The 27,814-nt window shown below is 39.9% G+C and overlaps 1 protein-coding gene across 1 annotated transcript in view; it reads right to left on the reverse strand.

Annotated features, from left to right (window-relative positions):
• Positions 1-27,814, reverse strand: part of KNDC1 (kinase non-catalytic C-lobe domain containing 1) — a 95,837-nt gene that overhangs the window by 37,639 nt on the left and 30,384 nt on the right. The window contains exons 4-15 of the mRNA XM_060241371.1: positions 26,025-26,171; positions 22,925-23,042; positions 21,363-22,315; positions 13,314-13,428; positions 10,910-10,981; positions 10,752-10,813; positions 8,651-8,809; positions 8,244-8,321; positions 7,341-7,425; positions 6,235-6,397; positions 2,001-2,908; positions 1,349-1,493 (exon numbers count right to left, since the gene is read on the reverse strand). Coding sequence (XP_060097354.1) covers positions 1,349-1,493; positions 2,001-2,908; positions 6,235-6,397; positions 7,341-7,425; positions 8,244-8,321; positions 8,651-8,809; positions 10,752-10,813; positions 10,910-10,981; positions 13,314-13,428; positions 21,363-22,315; positions 22,925-23,042; positions 26,025-26,171 — 3,005 coding nt within the window. The remainder of the gene's footprint in view (positions 1-1,348; positions 1,494-2,000; positions 2,909-6,234; positions 6,398-7,340; positions 7,426-8,243; positions 8,322-8,650; positions 8,810-10,751; positions 10,814-10,909; positions 10,982-13,313; positions 13,429-21,362; positions 22,316-22,924; positions 23,043-26,024; positions 26,172-27,814) is intronic.

A 27,814-nucleotide genomic window follows, 5' to 3' on the forward strand; every position in this document is an offset into this window, starting at 1 on the left:
TATAAAGGAGGTAGGAATCAAAAGCAAGCCCAACAAGACAAACTAAAAAATAACTCTAAAAATATGAATAAATGGGCAGTCTGGTTAGATGCATATATGGAAGATTCAAATGAACTATCCACAAACTGAAAAAAACAGATTTTATTATTATACCATTAATTAATAAAGGTACATATGGTCATATATTAATTATTGGTTAATGCTTTGTAAAAAGCGGAGGAAACTATGTGTAACTCGTAACATTATGTAGCAGGCATGTTTTGCAGTAGGTAGTATGTACGGTAATGTTTCACTGCTACCAAACTTTGTAATTACTAATGGACTCTGTAAAGAATTTGAAATTAAATAAACAGTTTTAAAATTAAAAAAGCAAGCCACTTCTTTCTGGATACTGTCCATCATGTATAACCAAAGAGATTTTGTTTATTATCCTAGGCATTACTTTTGAACTTTTTTGTCCAGATGTGCTGTTTTCAGAAGGATTTCTAGTACAAGCACATAGTTGAGAAGAAACTTTTGCTTAGATGAGTGCACAGATCTTCAGCTACTACCAACAGGTATAGGTCTCAAATTCAAATTATGGGAACTGTTTACAAGAATTTTTAAGTTACAAGCATGGTAGTTTCAATTTGAGACATAAATCTATCGGATCCTGACCTATATGGGTCTTTAAAACATACCGGGCACATGTAATATTTTTAAATTAGAAGACACTAGATATACAGTAAGGATTACACGGCATGTTAAGTAATACTAGCAGCTTCATTTCCATTTATTAACAAGTGCATCTATACAGCTCAAAAGTTATTAGACAATACAAAGGTACCGTATATAAGGTGGGATATTATAAAAACAATAGCCACAAAGCTTTGCTCAGAGGATGGAGGAACAGGGTTAATAGAACATTCCCTGAAGAACCCTATTTTTGTACTTTAGTAGATGGTTTGCCAAACTTGGCTTGGGGGGTTGTGGGCTCAGATCCTCACTTAAGAACTGGGCTGTCCAGACGACCTTTGAGCCAGTCAATCAAACTGTCTCAGCCCAAGCTACCTCTCAGAACTGTTGAGAGGATAAAATGGGTATACCACATATATCACCCTGAGTTTTTAGGAGTAGGCAACGGATGAATGTGTGACAATAATATTGATGAGCACTCAAAATATTTGGAAGCAGGATTTTTTTTGTAATGAGTCTCAGTTGGGTTTTTTTTAATTGACTTGTAGTGAATAGAGAGTGGTAATGCAGCCTTACTTACTTCTATTTATAGCTGATAAAGAGCAGCTATTATTTGGAATCAGAAGCAAAATTAAATGAAGCCTGAGTAGGAGGGAAGAGAAAAATCACGTACCTTTCAGGTGGAGCAGTTTTCCCATTTGCTGCATCGTAAAGACTTGCTAGTAGCTTTTCTTCCCAGGAAAGGTCACCAAATTTCTCAGAGATTGCATTACAGAAGGTGTTATATTTAAGATCCTTTAAGGTGAATATATATTTACCTGGTTTGAGAAAGAAAACTGCAAATTAAGCCATAGCCTGCAAAACACACCACACACAAAAACCCGTCTCCATTGTGGGATATCAGCCTCTGCATCTCATACCCCAACCTGGTGTTTTGGAATGGTTTTAACTGGGTTCAGATGGCCTCAGCCATGGAGACCCCAGGCCAGTCAGCATAGCCCCATCTACCCTACTTTATGGAGGTTATTATGAAGATAAAGTTATCCTGAACTCCTTGGAGAGCAGGTGGGATGCAGAAGTAATTTAATAAATGAAATAAGAACAGAATCAAGCTGAGAATTATAACAATCACAGAGCCACAGTAACAGAAGCCACACATTGCAGAACTTAACCTTCTGAATATTTCTTCAACATATGGGAGACTTATCAGACTGTGGGCCTGTCAATTATATAAGAATGACCATCATCCCGTCACTAAATATTTCACTATTATGCTGTTCATATTTTTTGTGTATATAGTCAAATATCAAAATATTAATGCGTACCCATAGCCAGAGCTTCATCTGTATTCTCCCAATAACTACCAAGTGCAAACTCTTCTTGGATAAAATGTACCACTTTCTTCACATACACTTCATTTATCCCATTGTTCTGGTGGAAAGCATCTAGGTTGAGTGAACAAGTAGGGGTTTGGTCTACAGATGTACTCAACGTGTGATCTAGAAAAGAAACATTACTGCCTGCATCATTGCTGAATTCCTTATAATGTGGAAGAAATGGGCTCCTTTCAGAACACTTTGTTTGAGTGTTGTTTGTAGCTGGGGATAAACTAGTAATTCTGCTCTTCATTTCTGCACATTCACTTTGCATGATACTGAACCTGCAGTTTCTCGCATTATTCAGAGATGGATTTTTCTGTAGGCTTTTGTCAACACTATAGCTTCTTACAGCATCTGAAAGGAGAACATGTAAACTAGGACAGCAACTGTATACTGTTTTTGAATGGAGGGGTTTATTTGGTATTTGCTCCGAAACAGCAATTTGAATTGGTACAAGAGTTAGCACTCTTGTCTCTGGGTCCTGCTTTAGAAGAAAGTTATTTAGAAAAGCTGCACTTGATGGCATGGTATAGTTTGAAGCACTTGAAGAACATGTTTGTGAAGTACACATCTCCTGAGAGTTACATGGAAAGTCAGAGAATAATGGCAATTTATCCATGGATGCTTCCATTTTGCTTGGATAATGGTCTTCTGGAACAGTCTGAAGTGACATTTTTGATTTGTCTTCATCATGCTCTTGAACATCAGATGACATGCATACTGTTACTAAATTAGAGTTCTCATCTATCTGTTTTTCAGTTTCATCCTTTACTCTTACTATGTTTTTGCTGAATGGGAGCATTTCTCCCTCCATATTTGTTTCACATGGCATGGATATGGATGGAATGGCATCTCTGAAAAAGTGAAGTATTTGATTAAGATGAGATAATTTTAATAACTCATCAATACAAAAATACATTCAAATATTTTATATTGTGTCATTCTATAAAAGCAAATTTCATAAATTCTTATTGCTTCGTCATTGACTACCAGCCACAAAGACTGAAATAAACTCTGAATACAAAACAAAGTTTGAGTCCAGTTGCACTTTTAAGACCAATGGAGTTTAATTCTGGATATAAGCATGCACACTTCTTTGCAATACTGAATATTCTTCAGAATATGACTACCAGCATTGCCTTCATGCTCAGATGGCAGAGGAGACCACGTGTGGCGGATGGATGGTGGTTGTATATGCGGAGCACTTTGTTAGTCTGTGTAAATATCTGTAAATAAATAGTGTACATAGTTTGCCTAACAGCAGTGTGCAGACTGTATGTGTGCAGACTGTATCCCTTCAAGTCTCAAGAGACCACGCACTAAACGCCAACACTTAGGGGCAATCGTCCACACGGACTCCAGCAACTTGCCATCCTATGGTTGTCCCACCCAAGCTAGCTAGCTGGGATGGGTACATTGACTGGTGCTGGGTCAGCTGATGCAGTGGATCCAGGGGTACCCATGCTGTGCCATGTTTCTTGCAGCTGTAACCAATGTTCCCTCTAAGCCGTCGAGTCTTGTAAGTGGGAATTCTACTTTGTGAGCTACTAGCATTAGCCACCCTACTAGCTACTAGTCGCCCTGAGCCCATTAGGGGAGGGTGGGATATAAATTTGATTAAAAAATAAAGTTGTGAGCTACTGCATAAATAGTTTGCTCTGGGGCCACCAGTTATGAGCTAGGACAAAAATGTGTAAGCAGATGCAAAAAAACTGTGAGCTAGCTCACACTAACTCAGCTTAGAGGGAACACTAGCTGTAACCAATAAAGTTGTGGTCACTTTATTCCACATTTGTCCAAACCTTGTGTATGGCTGTTTTATTTGATGCTGGAAGGGGAAACATGCTGGCCTGACCTCTTCCCCCACCCCCACAAAGAACTGGAACTGCAAATCAAAAACAGAAATGACAGATGTTTGTACAGTTATTAATGCATAAGGGGGATTGCTCTCTAACAATATAACAGTTCTGATTCACCCAGTGAAATTAATTTAAAGTAGAATTTAGGACAGATAAACAAGAGCACTTCTGCTGCCCTTGAAGAGTGTCCAGAAACTACAATTAGTACATAATGCTGCAGTTAGAATGCTGATTAGAGTGGGTCATTAGGACTATACTGTACTGTAAAGGATCCCTGAATATAATTTATATAGTTAGACTCTCTATTATGTCTACTGGCACATTAAATATATAGTTTGTACCACTGAGATAAACTGGGGTCCTGTGTGGTAAAAGCTGCTAAAATAGCATACACAAGATACTGACATTACCCCAAAATTCTAGCTTTAAGGAACAAACAGAAAGGGTATGGGACTATGGATCTATGGCAAAAGTAATAAATTGTACTCAATTGTAAAAGACAAAAACTGAAAACACTTTTTCATTTTGGAATATCAATCAAATAGTCTAACACATTAAGAACATAAGAGAAGCCATATTGGATCAGGCTAATGGCCCATCCAGTCCAACACTCTGTGTCACACAGTGGTCAAAAAACCCAAGTGCCATCAGAAGGTCCATCAGTGGAGCCAGGCCACCAGAAGCCCTCACCCTGTTTTCCCTCCCAAGCACCGAGAATACACCAAGCCCCTGATACAACCCAAAAATTCATTTGCTATGTTCTTATGAGCCCTTTTCAAATATTCACTTTTCACAGTACAACCACACATAATGGGAGTACAACCACACATAATCTTGATACCATCTATCTGTTGGAGAAGTAACAGCCTGCTAAGAGTCAAGTTTATGTAAATACAGCAGAAAGAATAGTTTAGTTCACTTGTACCCTTAGTGGAGCTGTGGTGTATTCTCTTATATTTAAGTTTTATGGAATGTTTTCTCTGGCAGTTCAGCCTAACTTTTGTTGTGTCTCTCTCTCTCTGCTGTGTGTTAGTATGAGTTAAGTGCATGTGCTCTGAAGGCACCTCTGCAGGGCTTTTTATTTTCAGCAGGAACTCCTATGCGTATTAGGCCACACACCCCTGATGTAGTCAATCCTCCTGGAGCTTACAGTAGACCTTGTACTAAGAGCCCTGTAAGCTCTTGGAGGATTGGCTACATCAGGGGTGTGTGGCCTAATATGTTATTGTCTTTTTGCAAAATCCTGTTGCAGTAAATTCATTGAAAGTAAATGTGTGGATTATTTCCTCAACTCTGCCAACATTATCACCATTTACCCACCCACCTCTCAAATGAAACACTACACAAGTTATGGGTTAAACTGGGATATTATTTACAAAAAAAGCTGATCTGCACCATTACATACATCATAAAGCATGGGTTCCGTTGAGCTTGCAAAGCAAGTTTCCTAACAGGGCAAATCCACCCCAGCTCACACCAGAAAAGGCTGATCAGGGGATGACATCTGCTGCCTTACCTGACCAGCCAGTCACCCCTGGATTGGCTAGATCTCCCACCCTGAGCCTAAATAGGCTCACCCCACCCCTCGTGGTTTCATTTGAGGAAGTGGGGGGTGGTCAGCTTTGGTGGCTGCTCCATGGCTCCCACCGGTTTTTGTTGCACACAGATAAAGTATGCGCAAACACTGCTGGCTGGACAGACAACGGAGGTGGCTGCCAGTGCTATCTTACCTGGCTGATAAGCCAGCTCCTGATAGGCCAGCATTCCCACACCTGGCCCATATTGGGACCCCCACGCTTATGATCATTCAAGTGAGGTGGGAGGTGTGCAAATGACAGCACCTGCTCCACTTTGCAGGCACCAGTCTTCCCTCAAAAATCTAGGATTTCATTCACGTGTACCAAAACTGTATGTGCATGGAAAGTATATGTGGCACTCCATTCTTGCAAAAAGGCAACAAAGAGGATTATATGTAGTACACACACTCAGTACACAGAGTTGGAACTCTGAAACAGAACATCTGAAAGGTCTAGAATATAAAAAGAAAAAAGAAATTTACATTTGCTCAGTTGGAACTTGCATAGAATGCTGACTTCAGGAAGTATTTTTAAACAGACCTAGGAACAAGGGGACAAAGCAATCAGCAGATTGGCTGACAGCCAGAGTTGCTTACAAGTATGCAGCCCTTAGTGGTACATAAAGTATCTCAAATGGCTTCACTGCAGTGGAAAGCAAGGATTAAAAATAAGCCAAAGCTACCTAAAATACAGCATATAAAATGTTAGCGTACTACAGTCCTCACATTAGAAGGATTTGCTTACTTTTCCTTGCCTGTATTCTGATGCAGAACAATGGGCTTAAAGTGTGTTGCTGAAGAGGTGAAAGCAGTTGGCAATATGGCGCTAACACTGTTTAAAGAAGTCGGGCAAGGAAGTGGTCCTTTCACTGCTATCAACTTGTTTTCATTGCGAATAGGTAAAAATCCTTAATATCCAAACAGGAGAAACACAAAGCGGGGGTGGGGGGGGAGGGAAGGACAAAAGTATTAATTTCACCTATGAGGAAGAAAAACACTCATGAATAAACACAAACATATATCCAGCATAAGTAACTACTTAAGAAGAACCTTGCTGAATCAGACCAGTGGTCCATCTAGTCCAAAATCCTGTGTTACACTGTGCCAACCAGTTCCTCTGGAGGGCCAACAGGCCGAGACTCCTGATTCTGGGATTCAGAGGTTTTGTGCCTCTGAATGTGGAGGTTCCACACAGTCACCATGGTTAGCTATTGATAGACCTATCCTCTACAAATCTATTTAATTTCCCCATTAAAGCTGTTTATTCCTATGGTCATCACTACATCTTCTGGTAGCAAATTCCACATTTTGATTACTCTCTGTGTAAAAAAGTACTCTCTTTTGTCCATTAGCTTCATTGTACAAGCCACCTGGCAACTGGTGGAAGTCTGGTGGAGAGCTCTCTAGCAATTCCTAGAAACTCTGTGGTAAAACCATATTGTTTCTGGAGATGCCTAAAGAAGACTGACATAACTTAAAGGTCCCCCCTCAAACTGACATTACAGAATTGGCCCAACAGCAATGATCTCTCTAAGCTGAGTTAGTGTGAGCTAGCTCACAGTTTTTTAGTATCCAGCTCACACATTTTCCTCTTAGCTCAGGAAAATGGCCCCAGAACAAATTAATTTATGCAGTAGCTCACAACTTTAATGCCAGTAGCTCACGTCACAAGGTAGAATTTTTGCTCACAAGACTCCAGCTTAGAGGGAGTATTGCCCACAGTGATATTTTTTATTTATTTCTCTCTCCCCCCCTCCCACTATGAACACCACAGCAGGAGAACTGGCAATCCTACCATGTTCTCATATTACACACAAGCAAGAATAGTTGTCTTTCTGCAGAAGTACTCACCTACATTATCATCCATTGGCTTCCTCTCACTTGGAAAATCAATAGCCAAGTTATCACAAAAAGAAGCTTTTACTTCTTTGAAACCCTAAAACAAAAGAATAAACAAACTGCATTAGAAATAACATCTGCTATCAAGGCAATTTTTTTTAAAAAAGTGTAAACCTAAACAGAGTTACTCCCATCTAAGCCCGTTGTCTTCAGTGGACTGCACTCACTGTAATCTTGTTTAGGACTGCATTGTAATCCCCATCTTGTAACAAAGGCTCAATGCATATAATACTTCCACAACACTAAAAGATTTCAAGAAGATGAAAAAAGCAAAAACATTCAGAAAAAGCTTAGAGCTAAATAAGTCTATTCCATCATCAGATGCAGTGAAGTGAATCCTCAGTAAGAAGGATCTTTCTTAAAAAAAAAAAAAACAGTGAGAAGAAAAATGGAACAATGTGTAAAAAGGCCTAGCCTGTGAGATTTCTGCACAAAACAGAAAAGTACACAATAAACCCAATGATCATTCACAGCAACTGTAACTGGTGGTAACACATATTTGGGATATTTAAAGAGCACACGAATCCAGAGTCTTTGGTACAGTTGACAGGATGTAGGATTTGGAAATGACAGCAAGAGAAAAACATTTCTGAAAATTAAGTTCATACCTATTTATTTATTTATTTTATTCAATTTATATCCCGCCCTCCCTGCAAAGCAAATTTAAAAATAATGAATAGTCCCAATGGCATTTATTCCTTCTGTTATATCTTAAAATAAAGACTTTTAATACTACTTAACTCAGCAGAACCTTCCCCCCCAAGAATTACATCTGCTATTTAAAAATATTGCTTGAACAAACTCCACAGACATGTCAACATTTCTCTCTCCCCTCCCCCACCCAAACCCTCATACCTGGAAGGCTGCCTTGTTCAAAATTGCCAGAACTTTCTTGCTGTTTATTCCCTGTTCCAGCAGAGAGCTATCACATGTCTAGAAATATGAAACACCATGCTGAACTGTTACTATATACACATTTGCTCAAGATAGTAAAAAGTTCTTTAAAATATTTTAAATTTATGAAAATTCCTTAACTTCATTAGAATTATTTTGAAATTAATAATTCTCTCTCGCTCTCTCTAAATATATATATACACACACACACACACACATACTCCCATATTTGTTCTCAAGGAAGCTAGTGAGACAAAAAAGAAAGTATAATTACCAACCACTTAATTTGAGGTTGTTAAAAAAATATTCAAGGTTCATCTTTGCTACTAGAATAGTATGTAGGAACGAAACCCTTTTTAGTAAATCACCTTAATTGCTTCTGCCAGGGAAAGCCTGTCTTCCGATTTTCTTCTTGCCATATTCAGAAGAAAATTCTTCAGTTTCCTTGGCAACACAAGTTTGTGATCAGGTGGAAAATTATATTTTGCTGTTCTCCACAAAATTGCAGCAATACAGTAAATACAAACCTGTTGAAGATGGCATAGCGGAAAAGCACAAAGATGTCACCAGACAACACCCACACAAGAGAAATACATATACTTGCACATCAGTTCTGACATAAGGCCAGACATTTACTAGAAGCACAGTCCACAAACAGTTGTGCTGACACTTCTGCCAGTATCAGCACCAGCCGCTGAGCCCTGGCAGGCCTCAGGCAAACTCCTGATCACGAAACGGCAGAGCACAATTACAGGCTTTTCTATACGATTGCTGTATGTATGCCACAAGAACATATTGGCTATGGTTGGAACATTCTCATAACTGACTTTTCAGGACCATCCAATTAAAGGATTTTCCCAGTACGTACAAGTTGAAAAGAAAGCATCGGAGATTAAAGCCGTCAAATATCAATGCAATTATTCAAAACATGCACCAAGCATTCACATGCATAAGTCCTGTATATTTTTTCTCAGGGCTTGCTGCAAGAACCAGGCACAACATTTTACAAAAGTGCAATGGCATATTTAAAGACACAGTGTATGTCTATGTCTGTCCGTTCGTCCGTTCGTCCATCCATCCATCCATCCATCCATCCATCCATCCATCCATCCATCCAAGAATCACCGGCTGCAGAACTTCCACTGAGCAGTTCATAAAACAACATTCTAGGTATATCCAAGGGTGCCAAACTGTCTAGAAATCCTATGGTCAGGCTGTAGGTCTTCCAGTTGTCAAATGCCCCCAGAAAGGAGTCAAAAGAGGCACAAAAGATGTAAAGAATCCTTATGGTCAGACCATGAGTCTTCCAATTGTAAGATACTCCTGGAAAAAGTCATAGAGATGTATGTCTAGATTCTCAGTGCATTTCGTTTCCTTTATCGATCACTCCTTATAATTGGAACCCCAAATGTTCAAAGTTATAATAAACAGCATCTTCAGTCTTAAAGGTGTGATGGGTGGTGAATGCTTGGTGCATGTTTTGAATAATTGCATTGGTATTTGACGGCTTTACTCTCCAGTGGTTTCTTTTTTGACTTTCCAGGACCATAGCACAGCAGTCAGTTTGAGTGCAAAAGATAAAGAGGGAGAAAGCTAGCTATATGCTGCTGCACAAAAGGAAGCATACAACTTCCAAAGGGAAACAGAGGTATCCTTTGCAACATTCCTCACAACAGAAACAACACCTTGAGATGCTGCATGGCAGAGCATCTGCTTGGCATGCAGAAGATCCCAGGTTCAATCCCTGACATCTTTAGCTGAAAGGACCAGGCGGTAGGTGATGTGAAAGACCTCAACCCGAGTCCCTAAAGAGCTGCTTGCAGTCTGAGTAGACAATATTGACCTTTTGGTTTGGTGTGGAGAGCCAGTTTGGTGTAGTGGTTAAGTGTGCGGATTCTTATCTGGGAGAACCGGGTTTGATTCCCCACTCCTCCACTTGCACCTGCTAGCATGGTCTTGGGTCAGCCATAGCTCTGGCAGAGGTTGTCCTTGAAAGGGCAGCTGCTGTGAGAGCCCTCTCCAGCCCCACCCACCTCACAGGGTGTCTGTTGCGGGGGAGGAAGGTAAAGGAGATTGTGAGCCGCTCTGAGACTCTTCGGAGTGGAGGGCAGGATATAAATCCATTATCTTCTTCTTCAATATCTTCTAATGGACTGCTGATCTGATTCCGTATACAGCAGCTTCATGTGTCTATGTGTCTAAGTTGAATGTCAGAAACAATGCTGTTCTATTTATGCCAAAGGCTTAGTAAACGAAAAAATCCATCCATTGCATTTTACTTGAACACAAATATATAACAACTCAGATAGTGGCATCAAACAAAACTTTAGCTTTTTAGGGTTTGCTTTTAACACTGGAGTACAAATATGCTTGTAAACATGACTGTCTTTGTAAACCTGAAATGTAATTGCTCTTTTCTTTAAAGATGTACTTCCAGGTACATTAGATCTTATTAACATCATATGGTACCTTTTCAGTAACAAAATCCTCTTCTGCTGTCTCAGGAGCCAAGTAAAACATATCATACGATCCTAATGACACAAGAAAAATCACTAAAACTGTATGCACTTATTTTAATATTGCAAAAATATAAATGTAGTGTAATGAAATCAGTAACATGCATTTACCTTCACTTTCAGGTGGAGCAAACTGAACGCTTCCATCACTATTAATCAACACTGAGTCTAAACACAAATATGCTGAAAAACAGGAAATATAAATGACAGAACTCAGACTCTTACAGAAGTTTAAAATGTGGCTGGAGTTTAAAATGTGGAGTTGTAAGGATGTCTATCCTCACACAATAGACTGAAAATCCCATTCACATATATCTGAAGTAAGTAACATTTTACCTGCTCAGTACCTTGAGAGGCTCTTCCCCTACAGATGTTACTTTTGGGTGCATTCAACCATGTATGCTGTGAGAAAGCACTACTCACCATCTTCCCAATATGTGCAGCTGACATTTTGTTTGAAACTGGAATCATGCATATTCTATGTAATGTCTGGGCGGGGGAAAATTAAAGTCTGCATTCAGGCATTATGATAAATCATGGCTTGATTGAACCTGGTTAGTCTAGCTTGGGAAATTCCTGGAGATTTGAGTATGGTGCCTGGGGAGGAGAGGGAAGGAGCTCAGCAAAGATACAATGCCATGCCGTTCACCCTCTGGAGCTGCCATTTCCTCCAGGGGAATGGATCTCTGGAGTCTGGAGATCAATTGTAACGATGGAACTCCAGTCCCCACCTTGAGATTAGTTACCCTAGTTAGTTGTATTATTGCAATAAAGATAGTTTATACTAGGATTTCAAATCAGAGTTTGCAACCTCTTAAAGCCACCTGATCACAAAGATAGCACTATATATATGTCTTCCTGCTGAGAGTCAGGAGAGAGGGGTTCTACACAAACTGGGAGTTGTTGTTTACATATGGTAGACAGCATGCAACACAAACCACAATTTATCATGTCATCTGAATAAAGCTAAATAGTTTTTAAAAGGGCTGAATTGAAATGAGTGTAATATAATCAGCAAAAGACAAGATAAAAGCAGTTAAAAAGTGCTTGAACACTGCAGGCACTGCAGTATGAAGGCAGAAAGGAATGAATGGCCTTAGCCTACAGAAAAAATACCATAATATGGTAATTTGACTGAAAAATGGAATAAACGATGGAAAGGGAACATCAATTCTCCCACCCCCAAACACACATAAATGTGAATACCACCAAAACATTAACCTCTTAATCTTTCCTAGTTGATCCTTGTTTTGCTTTTTTTCTTCAGCACCCAAATCTAAGTAGAGACTCATAAGGCTTCCACAGACATCCGGGTTGCCATATAAATAGGGATCCACGTCAGCTAGGAAACACGAAGAGATCAGTGCTTTTATAATGAAGGGGGAAATGGCCAGACCCTTTATATTCCATCATTGAATCAAATAACCATGTCATATTACTTGGACTTCAATGCATCCTGTCTCTCTTCAGTCCTCTCACACAATTTCATCAATGGTACAGTGAGTTCAGCCCGACAAGTGCCAAAAACAAAGTTAAAATGAAGGCAGGAACATCCACACAAGGAAGTAATCAATAGTTATTTACCTTGAAGGCTTGGGAGATCAAGGTTAGGGCATGAACTGCCAGTGCTCAGATACAGTGGCTGAGCTGCCACAGCATCAAGAAGCTAGCCGTAGAAAACTCATGCCAGCTGACGACAAGAGCATCCATCCAAGTGTGCATTAAGTACTGGATGATCAAGTCTCCAGAAAGCACCAGGGTCATCCCTACAAACCTAACAATACCACCACCACCCCCCAAAAAAACCCCTCTCACATCAAAATACTGTCATACTAAATTAAAGCCTATGGTATATTTTCTATTCACGAAACATTTTCCCCACATTAAACCCAACATTAAGCAGCTGTGTAAAAGCACCCAAAACCATGACAAACCATCTTTCTTTGCAAAAAATGTGACAGCATATGGAAAGTGACTTTATTGGCATCATAAAAAGAATATGTGCTGAAGTACTGACTTTACAGTTTGTTTATAACCATTCCATATTGATTTGCTTCTATGCCATTACACAATCCACAACATGCCTAAAATTCTTGCCTAAAATCATCTGCAGGAAATAGACAAAAAAGTAAAAAAGGGTGTTTCCCTCCCCTAAAATTAGGCAACAGAAAGTCCTATAGTTTCCTTCTCAGCCTGAATGGCAGCAGACACAGGTAAAACCCAAAGTTCAAATGTGTTTGGTTTACAGAATACTGAGGGTATCTTCTGACTGCATCTGCAGATGGGAATCAGCATGAGATTCTATGAGACAGTCTTCACTCCTTTCGCTTCCCGAACTGCCCCTCAGGCTGGACACAATTTACAATGAAAGACCAGTGTATACCTCCCCCCTGCCGAGTATACCAATTCACCCTCTCCTCCTAAAGGTCCTAGCCAGCTTTATTTGGAGAAGGATGACATTAATGTCAAGTTTAAGTAAATATATAATTTCAAAAGAAATTAATAATGGTCTTACCTGGATAATCTGTATAAGCTTCCAGAGTAAGCAAACATTCATAACATAAAGCCCATAGCTCATAGTCTTTCAGTGGTTTACCATACTGTGTTAAGAGATGTTTCAGAAAAACCCACTGAAAATAAAGTGTTAAGGACAGTTAAGGTACAAAAAGCATCAAATTATACTCATTTCAAAGAATACATGTCCATCTTGTGTACATACTCATAGTCCATTGCACACTGGCTTTCTCCATCCTTGACAGTAACCCAGGATCTCCCTACATAGAAATTCTGTGCTGCTGGAAGATACATAAGGCACATCTGCTCACCGAAGGACTGTTTTAAACCTCACACTCATACAAGAACTGAGAAACTAAATCCAAAGATGTTCTCTGGTTCCACAGCTGGAAGCTATTGTATAGTCTATCTATTACACCACTGCACAAACTCTTGGGCAAGTATTTGTAGAACAGCACTAGCAGCTATATTCCTTCTCTACTTATAGTTCTTTGGATCCTCTAATGTTCTTCCTGTTTTCCTTGAAATGTTATGAAATGCTTAAAGGTTTGATATGGATACAAAGCATTAGATATAAAATGAAGCGTTTATTCTTTGTCTATATAGTGTACACATGGATACTTCTCACTAGACGTAACTGAGAATTGCAACACAACAGGAAACTGCAGAATTCCATATTTAATTATTTGAACCTTAAATTTGATTTAGATTTTAAAAATATGTTAACCTAAAAAACGCTGAAAGAAAGGGATTACTTACTGAATACCTCTGCCTCTTGACCATTCTGTGAGATACACTATTTATAACTGTCTATGAGTTATAGTACTATAGATAGATAATATCAATTGCAGCTCTGTTAACAAATAATATACTGCTGATTGCATTGAGGGGCCTCTGTTAGAGCATCCTGGGAAACTAGTGAAAGATACCTGGTCATCACTTGCACATCAGTGGTAGATATAGTCAAGCAATTAGCAAGTATATCAATCGTCAAATACTTCCAATATAGCAGCTTAAGCTTCTGCAATTCATATAATCCTTGTAATGCTAACGTAAGTGGAATGTAGGGTTTTTGGTTGCGCCCTGAATCAAACCCCAGGTATCTTTTTCATAACGCACCACTGTCTCTTCATCTATCTCTCATCTCCAAGCTGCCAACTCTAAAACATGATCTATCTTGGCAGTTGTGCTTCGTGCATCTTCCTTTAAAGTCTTCATCATCACTTAAAGCTCTTCAAGCAAGAAATGATATGAAGAGATTATTATTTTGTAGGAAAACCTATTATTTAAGAACATACAGAACATTACTGATGGTTAGCAAGATCTCAAGTTCTCTTGTTGCCTGATGTCGTGGCTCAGATCCTGTGGAGAATTTCCTCCAATGGAAAGGAGGGGAATTTTCTCCACTTCCTCCCTCCTGCTGCAGGCCTTCCATGCACAGCATACTGTTTCTGGAGTTCCCCTGTCCCTCAGGAGAAACATTTCAGGGATCATTTTGTGCTGCATTGGAAGAAGGGAGGGGGGAAGTCCCATTTGGCTAGCAGAAATCCCTTCTGCCAGCAGTCGTTTGCTTGGCTGATCATTGTGTGTTTGCAGATTTTATTTCTGTCATATTTATTACACTAATATTATGCCCTTCTTTTTAAAAAATGCAAGGCAGCTATTAATGAAACCAGATCTAAAGGCCTTGCTATCTGTTTATCCCTCTCCTATCACCCAAACTCTACATCCAGGGTCAGGAAAAGCACCCTGACCTGGACAGTTCAGGCAAGCCTAATCTCATCATATCTTGGAGTCTCTACAGGGGGCTGCCTCTGTACCGAACCCGGAAGCTGCAGCTGGTGCAGAACGCAGCGGCCAGGCTACTGTTGGGGCTCCCTAAATGGGAGCACATACAGCCTGGGCTGCGCGAGCTGCACTGGCTGCCAGTTATATACCGGGTTCGTTACAAAGTGCTGGTCATTACCTTTAAAGCCCTATATGGTCGAGGACCTGTCTACCTCAGGGACCGTCTCTCCCTATATGAACCCCAGAGAGCACTGAGGTCAGCTGGAAAAAACTTGCTGACTATCCCCGGACCAAGAGAGGTGAAGTTGCAATGCACCCGCAATCGGGCCTTCTCCTCTGTGGCCCCGAGCTTATGGAACCAACTTCCAGAGGAAATGCGGGCCCTGCGGGATCTTGAACAATTCCGCAGGGCCTGCAAGACTTTCCTCTTCCGACTGGCTTTCGATGATGTAGAAAATTAAGTACTAATGATACCGCCATCATAATAAAGAACAAATAGCAATAGCATTAGCACTTTTATAACTGTAATTAATTTTAAATCTATTAGAATTTTAATGTTGAATGTAACCTTGTTTTTATACAATGGAATGTTACTGTTACTGTTAGCCGCCCTGAGCCTGCCCCGGCGGGGAGGGCGGGATATAAATAAAATTATCTAATCTAATCTAATCTAGGGCTAGCCCTGCCAAATACATGAATGGGAGACCTCCTTGAAATACCAGGAGCAGGAGCCAGAGGCAGGCTGTATTAAGCCATTCTCTGAACGTCCTCCATGTTCCAATAGGGGTCGCCAGAAGTCACGCACACATGCAAAAAAAGAAGAAATAAAAAAAAATAACCCTCCCCCCAAAAAAGAAAAATATATAAAGGGGCAGGGAAAGCACCTCTGGAATGGCAGTGGCAGTGAACAGCATGAGAGCAGGCAGGAAAATGTCTGCACATTCTGTCCTGGGTGCAACCATTGTCATGCCCCCCCCACCACTCCCCCCATCAGCACAGAAATGATGACACAATGACAATTGTACCAGGAGACCCCCTTTCAGCCATTCCAGCTGAATTGTAGTGCAAAGGTGAAGGGAAAAAAGACATGTTAAAGGACTAAAGAAGAGAAAGAAATGTGGATCTTCACTCCAACCCCTCCCCAGATATCCATATGGATGCTCCATCCACAGCCACCCCACACTTCCTCCTTTGAACCAGATCACAGAATCACAGTGTCGGAAGTGGCCATACAGGCTATAAAGCTTCAAATAAGGTTTCCTTAGAACAGAAAACCTTGAAAGCACAATGTTATGTCAAAGCTCCTGAAAACAGTGGGGGCACCCTGCTGTTCACAGGAGAAAAAGAAAGTGGCCAATTGATCCATCAGCCTTGTTTTCCCTCACTCTCCTTCTGCAGAATACTCAGTTGTCAATGGATTTTTTTATCTTACTTGTATGCTGCCTCAGGGGCTTTAGTCGAAAGGCAGTATATAAATATTTTGAATAAATAAAATGTTACGAGACTACTCATTTAGTTGCATGTTTTTAAAGAGTTCATAGCACTGTGTGAACAAATATATCACTTTCATACAATAGCAATTTTTCTGCTTTTTGTCACTTTAAAAAAAATTTGCCATGCGTAATTGTTGCAAACTGACATTGTGGCATGGAACTGAAAGAAATCTTTTCACTAGAAATGGTTATACTACTTCATTCTGTGCATCTTTGTAATCCTGAAACAGGTTTAAGTACTTCTGACCTAACAATATTCAGGCATCCCTTTACTCTTTTTTTAAAATACACAACCCCCAGGTTATAGTGACCACAATTACTAAGTATATAATGTACTTCAAAATTAACAACAGGTAAGGACAACAATATTGCAAAAAAAAAAAAAAAGACAGACAGTAGCTCAATTTGGAGCTACTGCCTGTCTTAAGACTTCTTGTATTGAGACTTCGTGTCCTCTATTGATATACTTGAGAATTATTGTAACTATTTGTGTATGAAGGAAGAAGACTGTGAAACTGACTTCATTTATTGAAGCTGTCTTTATTGGGAGAAAAAGTGGAGTACTTTGCTAGAAGAACTTTTGAAGCAGGAATACCCAATCGACTTCCTGTATTTTGGGACTCTACTAATTATTTGGACTTTATTATCATCAGTATTTGTGAATGTATCTTTGTAATAGTGTTGACCTTACCTGTTATTAATTTTGAAGTACATTATATACTTCGTAATTGTGGTCACTATAACCTGAGGGTTGTGTATTTTTAAATATTCCTGTATGACCTCTCTCGTGTTTCTCAATCCCTTTACTCTTCGCCTGCATAAAGGCCAAACCAATACTTTAGTTTTCAGATAAGGAAATATAATTGCAGCTTTTCTTGAATGCCTTAGTTTTTGCTTTTCTAAAATCAGTAAACATAGCTTTATTTGGAGATTACTCAGGAGCTAAGATGTTGCTATTTTCAGATATTCTTCCATGTACATATGTGAAATAAAAAGCACCGAGAACACATAAATTTGAATAATCAGGCACAAGAAGATCCAGGAGAGGAGGGTCCTGGACAGGGAAAATGTGTTTGCATGTAGGAAGAAAACTAGTGATATATCCCGTCTGATACTACAGAGCTCACATGTTCAAAATAAGCCATATTATGCTACAGGGACCAGTGGACTGTAATAACAGGCCACTCCTACACATAGATGGACATGTCATGGTTTCAATAACAATACAAAACATAACTGAAAACCCAGAATCCTCCCTTAAGTGACCATGAAGCTCTCAAATAACTGTTGTTATTTCTGTCTTTGCAATTCTACTTTAAAGAGTCAGTCCTGAAGTACCTCTGAGATGTTCCAAAAGCCTCTTGCCAAAGACACTTGAAAGCCAGAACAGCATTTACTGGCTTTGAAGTCAGTAATGTGAAAACTACCAAGGATGGAGAGATTTCAAATAGGTAAAATGTTTAAACAGGCCTGATACTTGAGCAGTCTATCAAGTAAACCAATATATATAAAGTATGTGCTCCAGGAAAGAAGGAACTGAGAGTGCGAATAGAAATCTTATTGTACAAATTGCAGAATTCTCCTGTTCAAGAATTTGTAATCCAATTTGTAGTCCAATCCAAATGGCAAGTATCCCAAAGGTACTACACCACCCATACTAGTGAAAAATGTATTTCTTGCACACTGAACGTATTCATTAATATTTAACGTTCCCCAGACTACAAGGACACCCATTTCTTAATAGTTATTTTTGAGAATGGGAAATATTGTTCAAATAGTCTCCTACAAAATTTGAATCCATTTCCTAATAAGCATCATTCAGGGGCCAAGATGATTGTTACCATCTGAAAATGGTCTCTCCCCCCTATTATAAATCCATTATATGACTTAGTTTTTCATTTCAGTCACAGTATAAAGGTCTACTCAGGGGTGTCAAACTCATTTATTATGAGGTCCAGATCTGACATAAATGAGACCTTGTTGGGCCAGGCCATGTCAGGTTGGGCCAGGCCACGTACCTATTTAAGATAGGGTAGCAGAGATATAAACTTTAAAAAGGACACAGACAAACACCATTAAAGATTTTTTTAAAAAAAAACTTAAAACATGCATTGGTTGGTCTTAAAGGTGCTTTCTTTGTATCTCTCCCACAAGATCCAGGGAACTGGGCAAAGGAAGCTCTGGCTCTTTCTTTCCATCCCCAGGGGTCCAGGGGGAGGGAGAGGAGCTTCATCCAATAGAAGGAAGAGAGGCTTGGCTCAGTAGCTGTACTGTGCAATTGAGAGAGCCCAGCAAAGCAAGGTCTGCCTCCCCCCTTCCTACCCAAGGAAGGAGCCTCAACTAATGGAGAAAACAGAGGCTTTGCTCTGTAGCTCCTGTGCGATTGAGCAAGCCTGGCAAAGCAAGCTGTTATGCAGAAGGGAGCAAGAGAGAGGGAGAAGAAAGCAGACGACAGCCAGTTGCTCGAGGGGTCTGATAGGAGCCCTCCAGAGGCCTGATTCGGCCCCTGGGCCACATGTTTGACACCTCTGGTCTACATGATCACACACAGTGATACATTGAGGACTGTAGTTCCCATTATAAAAGACACAGCAATTGCATGGAAAGAGATGAAACACCAAGACTAGAATGAAAGTACATTAGAGAAAAAGGAACCTGTTTCACTTAAACTGACAAAGTGTTTATTTGTGAACTATAAAGAAAATATATATTTTAAAGTTTAAAAAACAGTTTTGAAGCCAATGCAAATAAGAAGCAAAGCACAGAGGATCAATGAAGCAAGATTATGGCATTAATGCAGACAAGTATGGAGGGTGCAGTGGGGGAATCACATTGTACTCTAAACAAACATGGCCTGCAGCATTTCTCTGCATTGCCATGAAAGGTATAATGCCATCAGCATTGCACAGACAAAACCATCCGTTACAATGAAGAGACTGAAGAGCTTCTATTCTCATGGGAATGTGCAGACACACTGAAGCCACCCCTTAAAAGTTTAGATCCATTTGAACAAGTTGACAGAAATAACAATACAATTTATGCCAAAGGGATGTACAAACTTTTAATCAGTTGCATTAGTATGTCATTAATAAAAAGATTTTAGTTTGAATGCAGCAAAAAATAGAAGTCTTAAAGCAGTATTGATAACGATTCTGGATAAATGGGCATGGATTACAATGAATTTTCACTTAAAGCAATAGTACTAATGCTTGTGACAAAGTTGGCTCCATCATTCCTTTGCCTTTTCTGATGTTCTTCCTTGAAATATTTGTATGGCAAACATTTGTCAACTGAAACTATTATATGTAACTAAAAGAAAATCCCATGAAGAAACACTGGCTTAATAAAACTCAGTATCCTTTGTCAGATAATTCTGCCATTCAAGATGTTAGAATTATGCTTTGCAGAGACCACTGTACACTTTCCCTGATTTACTATGCCAGTGCCCTCCGGTGCTGCCAGACCCATAGGGAAGTTTCGATATATGTCTATTTTGTCTACCATGACTCTAGGCATCCGGGAGTGATTTTAAAAAGGGAAATGGTATAGTGGGGGAAAGGATACAGAATCCTTACTTTGCCCTGCATTGATGAAACTATTTGAGCCCTCTACATAGATGATAAAGGAGAGACGAGAAGTATATTTATAGCTTGCACATTACTTAAGGACTGGATTATATCAGTAAGATGCTTTAAAATTCTTCCACATGGCAGCTCTTATCATAAACCAGGGCATTCACATGGAGTTATTCACTATTGTCAGGGCATTTCTCTCATAAATCTATTTAGGCATTTACATTAGCATGGAGCGAGGTGCATAATAAGGCACTTTGTACAAGGAGCCATGCAACATGACATCACCTTAGTTATAGGTACAAACAAGCCCGCCCAGGACAGTAGTTCCTGGAAAACTGATGGTAAATAAGTGACTTCAATTCTGCCTACAGCCTATTACCTGTCATTTATTCTGTCACAGTGGTTTTATTCTACATTACTGTCATATATCATAGTTAACCATGCACCTTCCTCACCCTGACAACTAAAACCTTTGGGAATTAAGAGAAATCAGCTAATTCTTGGTACTCATTGTAGCATGCCACTTTGACTTAAGTCACAAACAAATCTTGGAAAGTAACCCATGCCCTAACGCAGTGGTCTCCAACCTTTTTGTCCCTGACCATGGCCCCAGGGCCAGCAGGGTGGGGGCACCCAATTTGGCCTCCCCACCCCACAGCATTTCCTCCTCCCTCCTTTGCCCCCTACACAGCCTCACAACCTCCTCCCCCCATTTTCCTCCCCCGTTTTCTCCTTTACTGCCGCTGTCCGCACAGCCTTGCCTCCTCCTCTCCCCCCGTTTTCCTCCTTCCTCCTTCACTGCCGCCGTCTGCACAGCCTCGCTGCCTCCTCCTCCCCTTGTTTTCACCATTTTAAGGCTGGGGAAGGGGCCGTGAAGCACCTCCCAGGTCTACACCCCCCCGCCAATCAGCTAATGGGTGAGAAAACCACTGCAGCAGAAGTGACACTGCCCTTGCCTCCTTTCCTTCCCCAGCCTTAAAATGGTGAAAACGGGGGGAAGGCGCCGCGGGGGGGGGGGGGGGCGGTGAGGCTGCATGGGCGGGGGGAGGGGGCGGCGAGGCTGCACGGCCCATCTCAAACACGCCATGGCCCGGTACCAGTTCCCGGCCCGGGGGTTGGGGACCCCTGCCCTAACCCATAATTATATACCATACAAATTAGGACAATATTTTCAGTTAAAGGTGTTTTTACTACCTGTTCATTGCCTTTCTTTTCTGTCTCCCCGCCTCCATTTTGTTCATCTTCAATATAGCAGTCTTTCATCTCAGTGCAGTTGTATTCTGGATAATTTAAGACGCTCGATCCACATCTGTTTACACTGGTTGCTAATGCTGTAGTTGGTCTGTTAATATGTAGCAAACTGAGTTGACTTGTCCATGGAGAAGTTTCAGCACAGTACTCCCATGTTAGCACTTGGGGGGCTATAGTTGGCTTGTCTAGTCTATTTAACATGCTGCTGTTGTCTGTACTTTGAGAAACTGCAGGGCTGTATGTAAAACAGTCTGTGTTTTTGCCAACACAGACTGGCATGTACAGTTGATGAAAAGAAGATTCCTCTTTATTACTATTCGACTCCTCAAAATATCCTGCTTTTAGTTCTAGTTGATTATTAGTGTCATGCAGACTTAATTTTCCCTCTAAAGCAGTATGCTCATTATTAGTGATTACAGAGAACAACTTGGGTTTTAATGGATGTTTCCTCATTAGTGGCCCACTGTGTGTTACAGAAGGGAAGAAAATACTTGGGTCTGTTTCAGATTCAGATGTTAGCTTTGGAAATGTTTTTATTTTCCTCATGCTATTCTTTGTGAATACATCTCTCTCCAAGTCACTTGGTTGTGGTTTTGTGAACGCAGGATTCACACACTTGTGTTTTATGTTGTTGTTCTCCTCACTGTATTTTGTAAGTTGACTTGAAATACATTGACAGTACAGCTTTTCACTCACTGTGTTGATTTGAATTTCTTTTATATCATGTTTTCTGTCATTCACAGAACATATGCCAGAAAAGTCATCACCACCAAGACTTTTCAGGTCTTCCACTTGCAGAGAAAAATTTTCTTGCTTGTAGTTATTTTTAATAGAACACTCTTCATAGGGTGAAATACACTCATACACTTTTCCTTTCTGCAAGTTTTCACAATTGTCTGGATGGGGGTGGGGGGGAAATAAGACATTCTATTGTAAAAGTTGCCAATCCATTTTCTCACTGTTCTCATCATTCACAAAGCACAAAAAGCTTTCACTGATGTTACATGAGTGTTCTACAATGCCTTGACATTGCATTACCACTTATAAAAGGGACTCCTACCAAATATGAAGTGGTGAGGATGAAATAATAAGTTTTAATGGTTGGAATGCATTTCCCTTTGGGAGGTTCCTTATTTGATTATGAACAACTCTGTGCCACGTAACATCTGGCTACATAGCTATTGCCTGCAGAGTAGATCCATTCATTTACATACTGGCCTTATAAACTGAACGTACAATACCAACACAATGACACAGATTCCAGCACTACAGTTATGTGGTAGCTGTGCTCTATTTCTCAACACTTGTCAGCTCAGCAGTTCATCGGATGGGGCCCTAATACAAATATCTAAAAAAGGGAATGATTAGAAGGGAAATTCATATGGAAAAGGGGGAAAATAGTTTTTTGGCATAATTTTTACTTAATATGAGGAATAGAGAGTTTGCCCAGAAGACTATAAACCTGGTTCTTGATTTCTACCATATCTAAAGAACATAAGGTATACCTTGAAAGGTGTCACAAGATTCAATTGAAAGCACTCTTCTTCCAATAGCAGAGAGGCATTGGCAAGCATCGCTTGAGGAAGAATACTTCAGTTTCTCTTTACACAATGATATGACAGTCTACAATGACAATTGCACAGCAAAGCATTTAGTAATTATCTCACTATCATTGATGGCATGATTCCAATGACAGGAGAAATTACTACTCTCTAGGAAACTTGCAACGTTTTGCATCTGTGAAGCAAGCAATTAAGGATCTCTAATATGCCATAACTTCTCCTGACCCTTATATTTCTAGAGAATTAGGAATCAGCTTGAAATGCAGTGTTTTAAAATACTTTATACATGCTCACAATAAGGGGAACATCCAATCTCTTAGCAACCAATGTAGCCTTCTTACTACATGACAATTTCCAGGTCATGAAAATAAGAACAAGATCAAACCAAGTGTTTGTAGATTTGCGCTCCTAAAATTTATCCTTTAATCTTGATTGCATAATCTTTCATTATGAGCAGTCCCATAATACTTGATCCAATGAGAACAGTCAATTAAGTTGCATTTTCAATTAATAATCATCCCAGTGGTGGCAGCAACATAGCAATGCCTAAAACACGTTTATTTTGTTTCACTGCACTGCATAGAGCCAGTTTCCTAAATTCCTTTCTGGGCTGTATCGAGCTGTCTACAGTTACAGTCAGATTGCAGAAGCTAAACAGGGTTGGTCCTGGCTGTTATTTGGATGGGTGACCTTCAAGGAATATCAGGGGTGTGATGCAGCGGCAGACAATAGCAAACCACCTCTGAAATGTCTCTAGCCTTAAGTACAAGTCTAGCTTGCCACCTAACTTCTGAATGCCAGACAATCTTATGATCTCCTGGCTACACTACACACACTGTCAGATGATGCTGAAGAGGAGGAGGAGGAGAAGGAAGAGGAGAAGAAGAAGGAGGAGAAGGAGGAAGAGGAGGGGGTGGAGGTGTCGTTGTTGTTACAATATGGCTTTCTGGATCACAGGTAATAACTGCCTCCCAATACTTGGGTAGCCTCCTCCAAAGCAATGAAATGCCGTAGATGCCTCCAGTATATCTGGAAGAACCCATCTCTGAATGTATGTTTTTATGAACAACATTTCCATGGTATCACACACTGGTAATCAACTGGCAAGTCAGACTCAGAAATAGGTCATAGGTTGACCCAAGGTGGGTAGTGCAGACAATTTATGGTGTTTCATTGGAATTTTCAAGGCAAGAATAAAAGGGGTGGTTTGCCATTGTCTACCTCTGGACTTCCTTGGTGGTCTCCCATCCAAGTACCAACCAGGAACAGCTTCCAAGATCTGATGAAATTGGGCTATCTTAAGCCATCCTGGTCAGGGCAGGAGCAGTGACACTGTTAAAATACTATATAGTATAGTGAAATCTGGGTAAAGAAAATCTGGCTAGCATTTGGCTTTCAAACTAAAGAAATTTTTATAGCATTAACCTTGTTCATATTGACCAATGGAAATGGGAAGACCCCCTGCCCCAAAGACAACTCAGAGCAACGTTACTTCAATTTTGCCCCATAGACTAAGAATTACTAGGAATAATCTGTATGATATATTTAGTCATTTAAACATTTTTATTCTGGTACAAGTTAGAAAACATTGGTAATATTCCAAGAATTTAATGCAGCTACATTGCCAGAGGAAATCCATTTAGAAAAAGGCCCTTATGAGCATATTTGATAACAGAAAGGGTTTGCCAATAGGCAAGATTTCTCATTTTTTAATTCTTATTAGTTCTGAGAATGAGCAGAGTCCAAACCCGTTTAATGATTTTTAGAAGATTGGGGCATGCTCATAATATGCATTAAGCCAAGTATTCCCTTTGCGTTACTAAGGAACGAAGCATTTGGAACATGCTGGGTTTGCCTGAAGGGCAACAGCTATAAGGATCAAGGGCACCACACACCAGCCTGCCTCTCTTGTACTTTTTAACTCATTAAGACATCCTTGCTTATAACAAACTCAAACTATAGCATGCTCTTGATCTTCCTTCTGCATGCTTAAATATTAGCATGGTATAGTGGTTAGAGTGTCATACTAGGATCTGAGAGACTTGTGTTCAAATCTCCATGCTGACGCAGAAGCTCACTGGGTGACCTTTAGCCACTCATTGGCCTGGTGTAACCTACCTCACAGAGCTGTTTAGAGGATAAAATGGAGGAGAGAAGAATGATCGTGAAAACAGCTATGGATGGTCCTTGGGGAGGAAAACAGGGGATTAATATCTATAATAAATAATTGATGGCCTATAAAGACATAGCATGTAGCAAAGAGTTAAAACCCCAGTTCGTTTAAATCTGAAGCAAAGCTGCATCTTACTGGAAATTCAACTGAATTTAAAAGCTCTGTTTCCTTTGCATAGTATGAATGCAACGAAGGGAAAAACAAAGGGAAAGGCATTGCTCCAAAGTGGCTAGCCTATGATAGTGCGGCTTCTAACATGGTAGCTAGAGTTGCCAGCGAATGGAGGAAGATGGGAAGGGACATGGGAAGTCACTGACATCATATGTAACACAACATCACATTGCTCAGGAATTGCCCAATGCTCTATAGTAAAGCCATAGAGTTTCTGGCAATCCCTAGAGTGGCATGATGTTGCTTCCAGGTTTTTCCTGAAGTGACATCAAGTTGTCATGCCAGTGGCAATTGAAAAAAAACTCATGCTGCCCAAAGGATCAGTGGTGGGGAGCACAGGTTGGCAGCAGGAAGTGTCCTGCTGCAACAGGATACAGTGCAACCCTAATGGTAGGAAATCAGTTGTTCTACTATCTAGCACTATGAAGATCCATATCTGTAGAACACAGATCTAGATTGCCCATGCAGACTTCACCATATCAGGCATGGTAGCTAAAGATTTCAGTGCAAGGGCAAACCTTAGAAAAGTAAGGTTTTATTTTTTACCATTGTTAAATTTGCAGTTATCATACCTGACACCAGGCAGTTAACTCTAAAAGTGTTTTTTTTTTTAAAAGATGACCGAAGAAGATCCTACGCTGGAACATCAGAAGTATTAGTCAATAAATATTCTACTAGTTCCAACAGTTTTTTTTTTACCTCAATATCTGGCCTCTCTTGGGGATTTTCCTCTTGCATTTGTTCAAGCAGAATTTGTAGATCTTGGCTAAATTCTGAATGTACATCAACCTCTATTGTATATTCAATCACTGTTTTTAGTGTTGCTCCCAAAGAAAAAATATGTGCCTGCATATAGTAAAAAACAAAACATTTGAGAAACTACCACTCTATCAGTTAAATCCAGATTAACTCCATTAAAATTAATGAGTCACAAACAGTGCAAACAATTTATGAATAATAGCAGCAGTGTCTTAATCCCACATTATCCACCATAACTCAATACAGACTAAATTGGAATTTATTTTCTATTTTAAAATATATATTTTTGGTGGAACTGGGTGCTCGCGTAGCAGAACAATCAGAAGAGGTTCAACATTCAGGAGGCCAATACAAGTTAGATGAATGTAGAAAAGTTACTCCTTATCCTGTGGATTGCCTGCACAGGGAAGAGGCTACAAATAGCAACCACAATTGTTAAACATTATCTAATCAGCTCTAAGCAGTGCCTATTATAATAATGACTAACATTTCTTCTTATTTCAGGCAAAACCAATAGAAAGTATTTTGGCAGCCTTCCACTAGGTGGAGCTTTCACCAAGTACATTAAAACCATTCTTACAATTTTAACATTGGTAGAGTATTTGTCAAATATATACAGACGTCACCTTTAGAATATATTACTGTTAAGAACCTTTCAGTGAAGGAGAAAAAAAACCCACCAAGAAGACAGAAATAAAAATCCATCAATACACTAGTTAATTTCATACAAGATGAAATTTCCTGTACTGGAAACACTTCAGTATAATAAATGTATGTATAGATATGTTTGTATTTCATCACATTATATGCATGATGCAGATACTTCATTGTGTGATTTGGTACATCATCAAAAGCATAAGTGATGACACAAAGTCTTGGATACAGTTAAGAGAACCTTACATAAAAGGGCACATTTTCTGTATGCAGAAAGTCTAGATATCTGCATTTAAAAGTCTTAAATGACAGGGCTGGGAAAGACCTCTGGTGATGATCCTTGAAGGTTAGTTGGAGCTACATGCTACAGATGGATCAGTGGTCCAATTTAGAAAAAAATTGCATACAATTTTCAGCATTCATTTTAACACAGCATTCATGCATTCTTACATGTTGCGGGGGGGGGGGGACACATTCAAAACCACCCTTAGAATTTAAAAAGCAGTCCACAGCTACCAATGCACAATGTTTAAATAACACACCATTTATCTGCTTGGCCAAAACCAAGTGGTGTCTATGTTGCACAACCCACAACAAATGAGTACATCCCCATTAAAGAACTCTGCCCATTTACAAGAATGACATATAAACATCTTTGGGTGCCATCAGAACTGCAAGAGTTGCGCTGACCACTCTGCTCAGCTAAGGGTGATTCATTCTCTAAGTACAAGGCATGGACCATTCTGACACAAGATGCTTCTCCACTTCTTGGACCCAACATTCATAGCTGAGGACAGTGGTAGAATAAAACTCAGAGACATGATACACACATAAGAACAGATATGAAGCTGCCTTATACTGAATCAAGGTCAGTATTGACTTCTCAGACAGGCAGCAGTTTCCCAAGGTCTTAAGCAGACCCTGTCAGAAACCATCCAGCTAATATACAGACCTGACTCTGTCAGGCACAGAAAAAGGGAACTTTCGCTCTCAGAGCTTACAACCTGAAATTCTGGTAGGTCTTTAAGATGCCATTAGTCTCAAATCAGAAACCATCCAGCTAATATACAGACCTG

The sequence above is a fragment of the Heteronotia binoei genome, chromosome 6, assembly GCF_032191835.1.
Source record: "Heteronotia binoei isolate CCM8104 ecotype False Entrance Well chromosome 6, APGP_CSIRO_Hbin_v1, whole genome shotgun sequence".
NCBI lineage: Eukaryota > Metazoa > Chordata > Lepidosauria > Squamata > Gekkonidae > Heteronotia > Heteronotia binoei.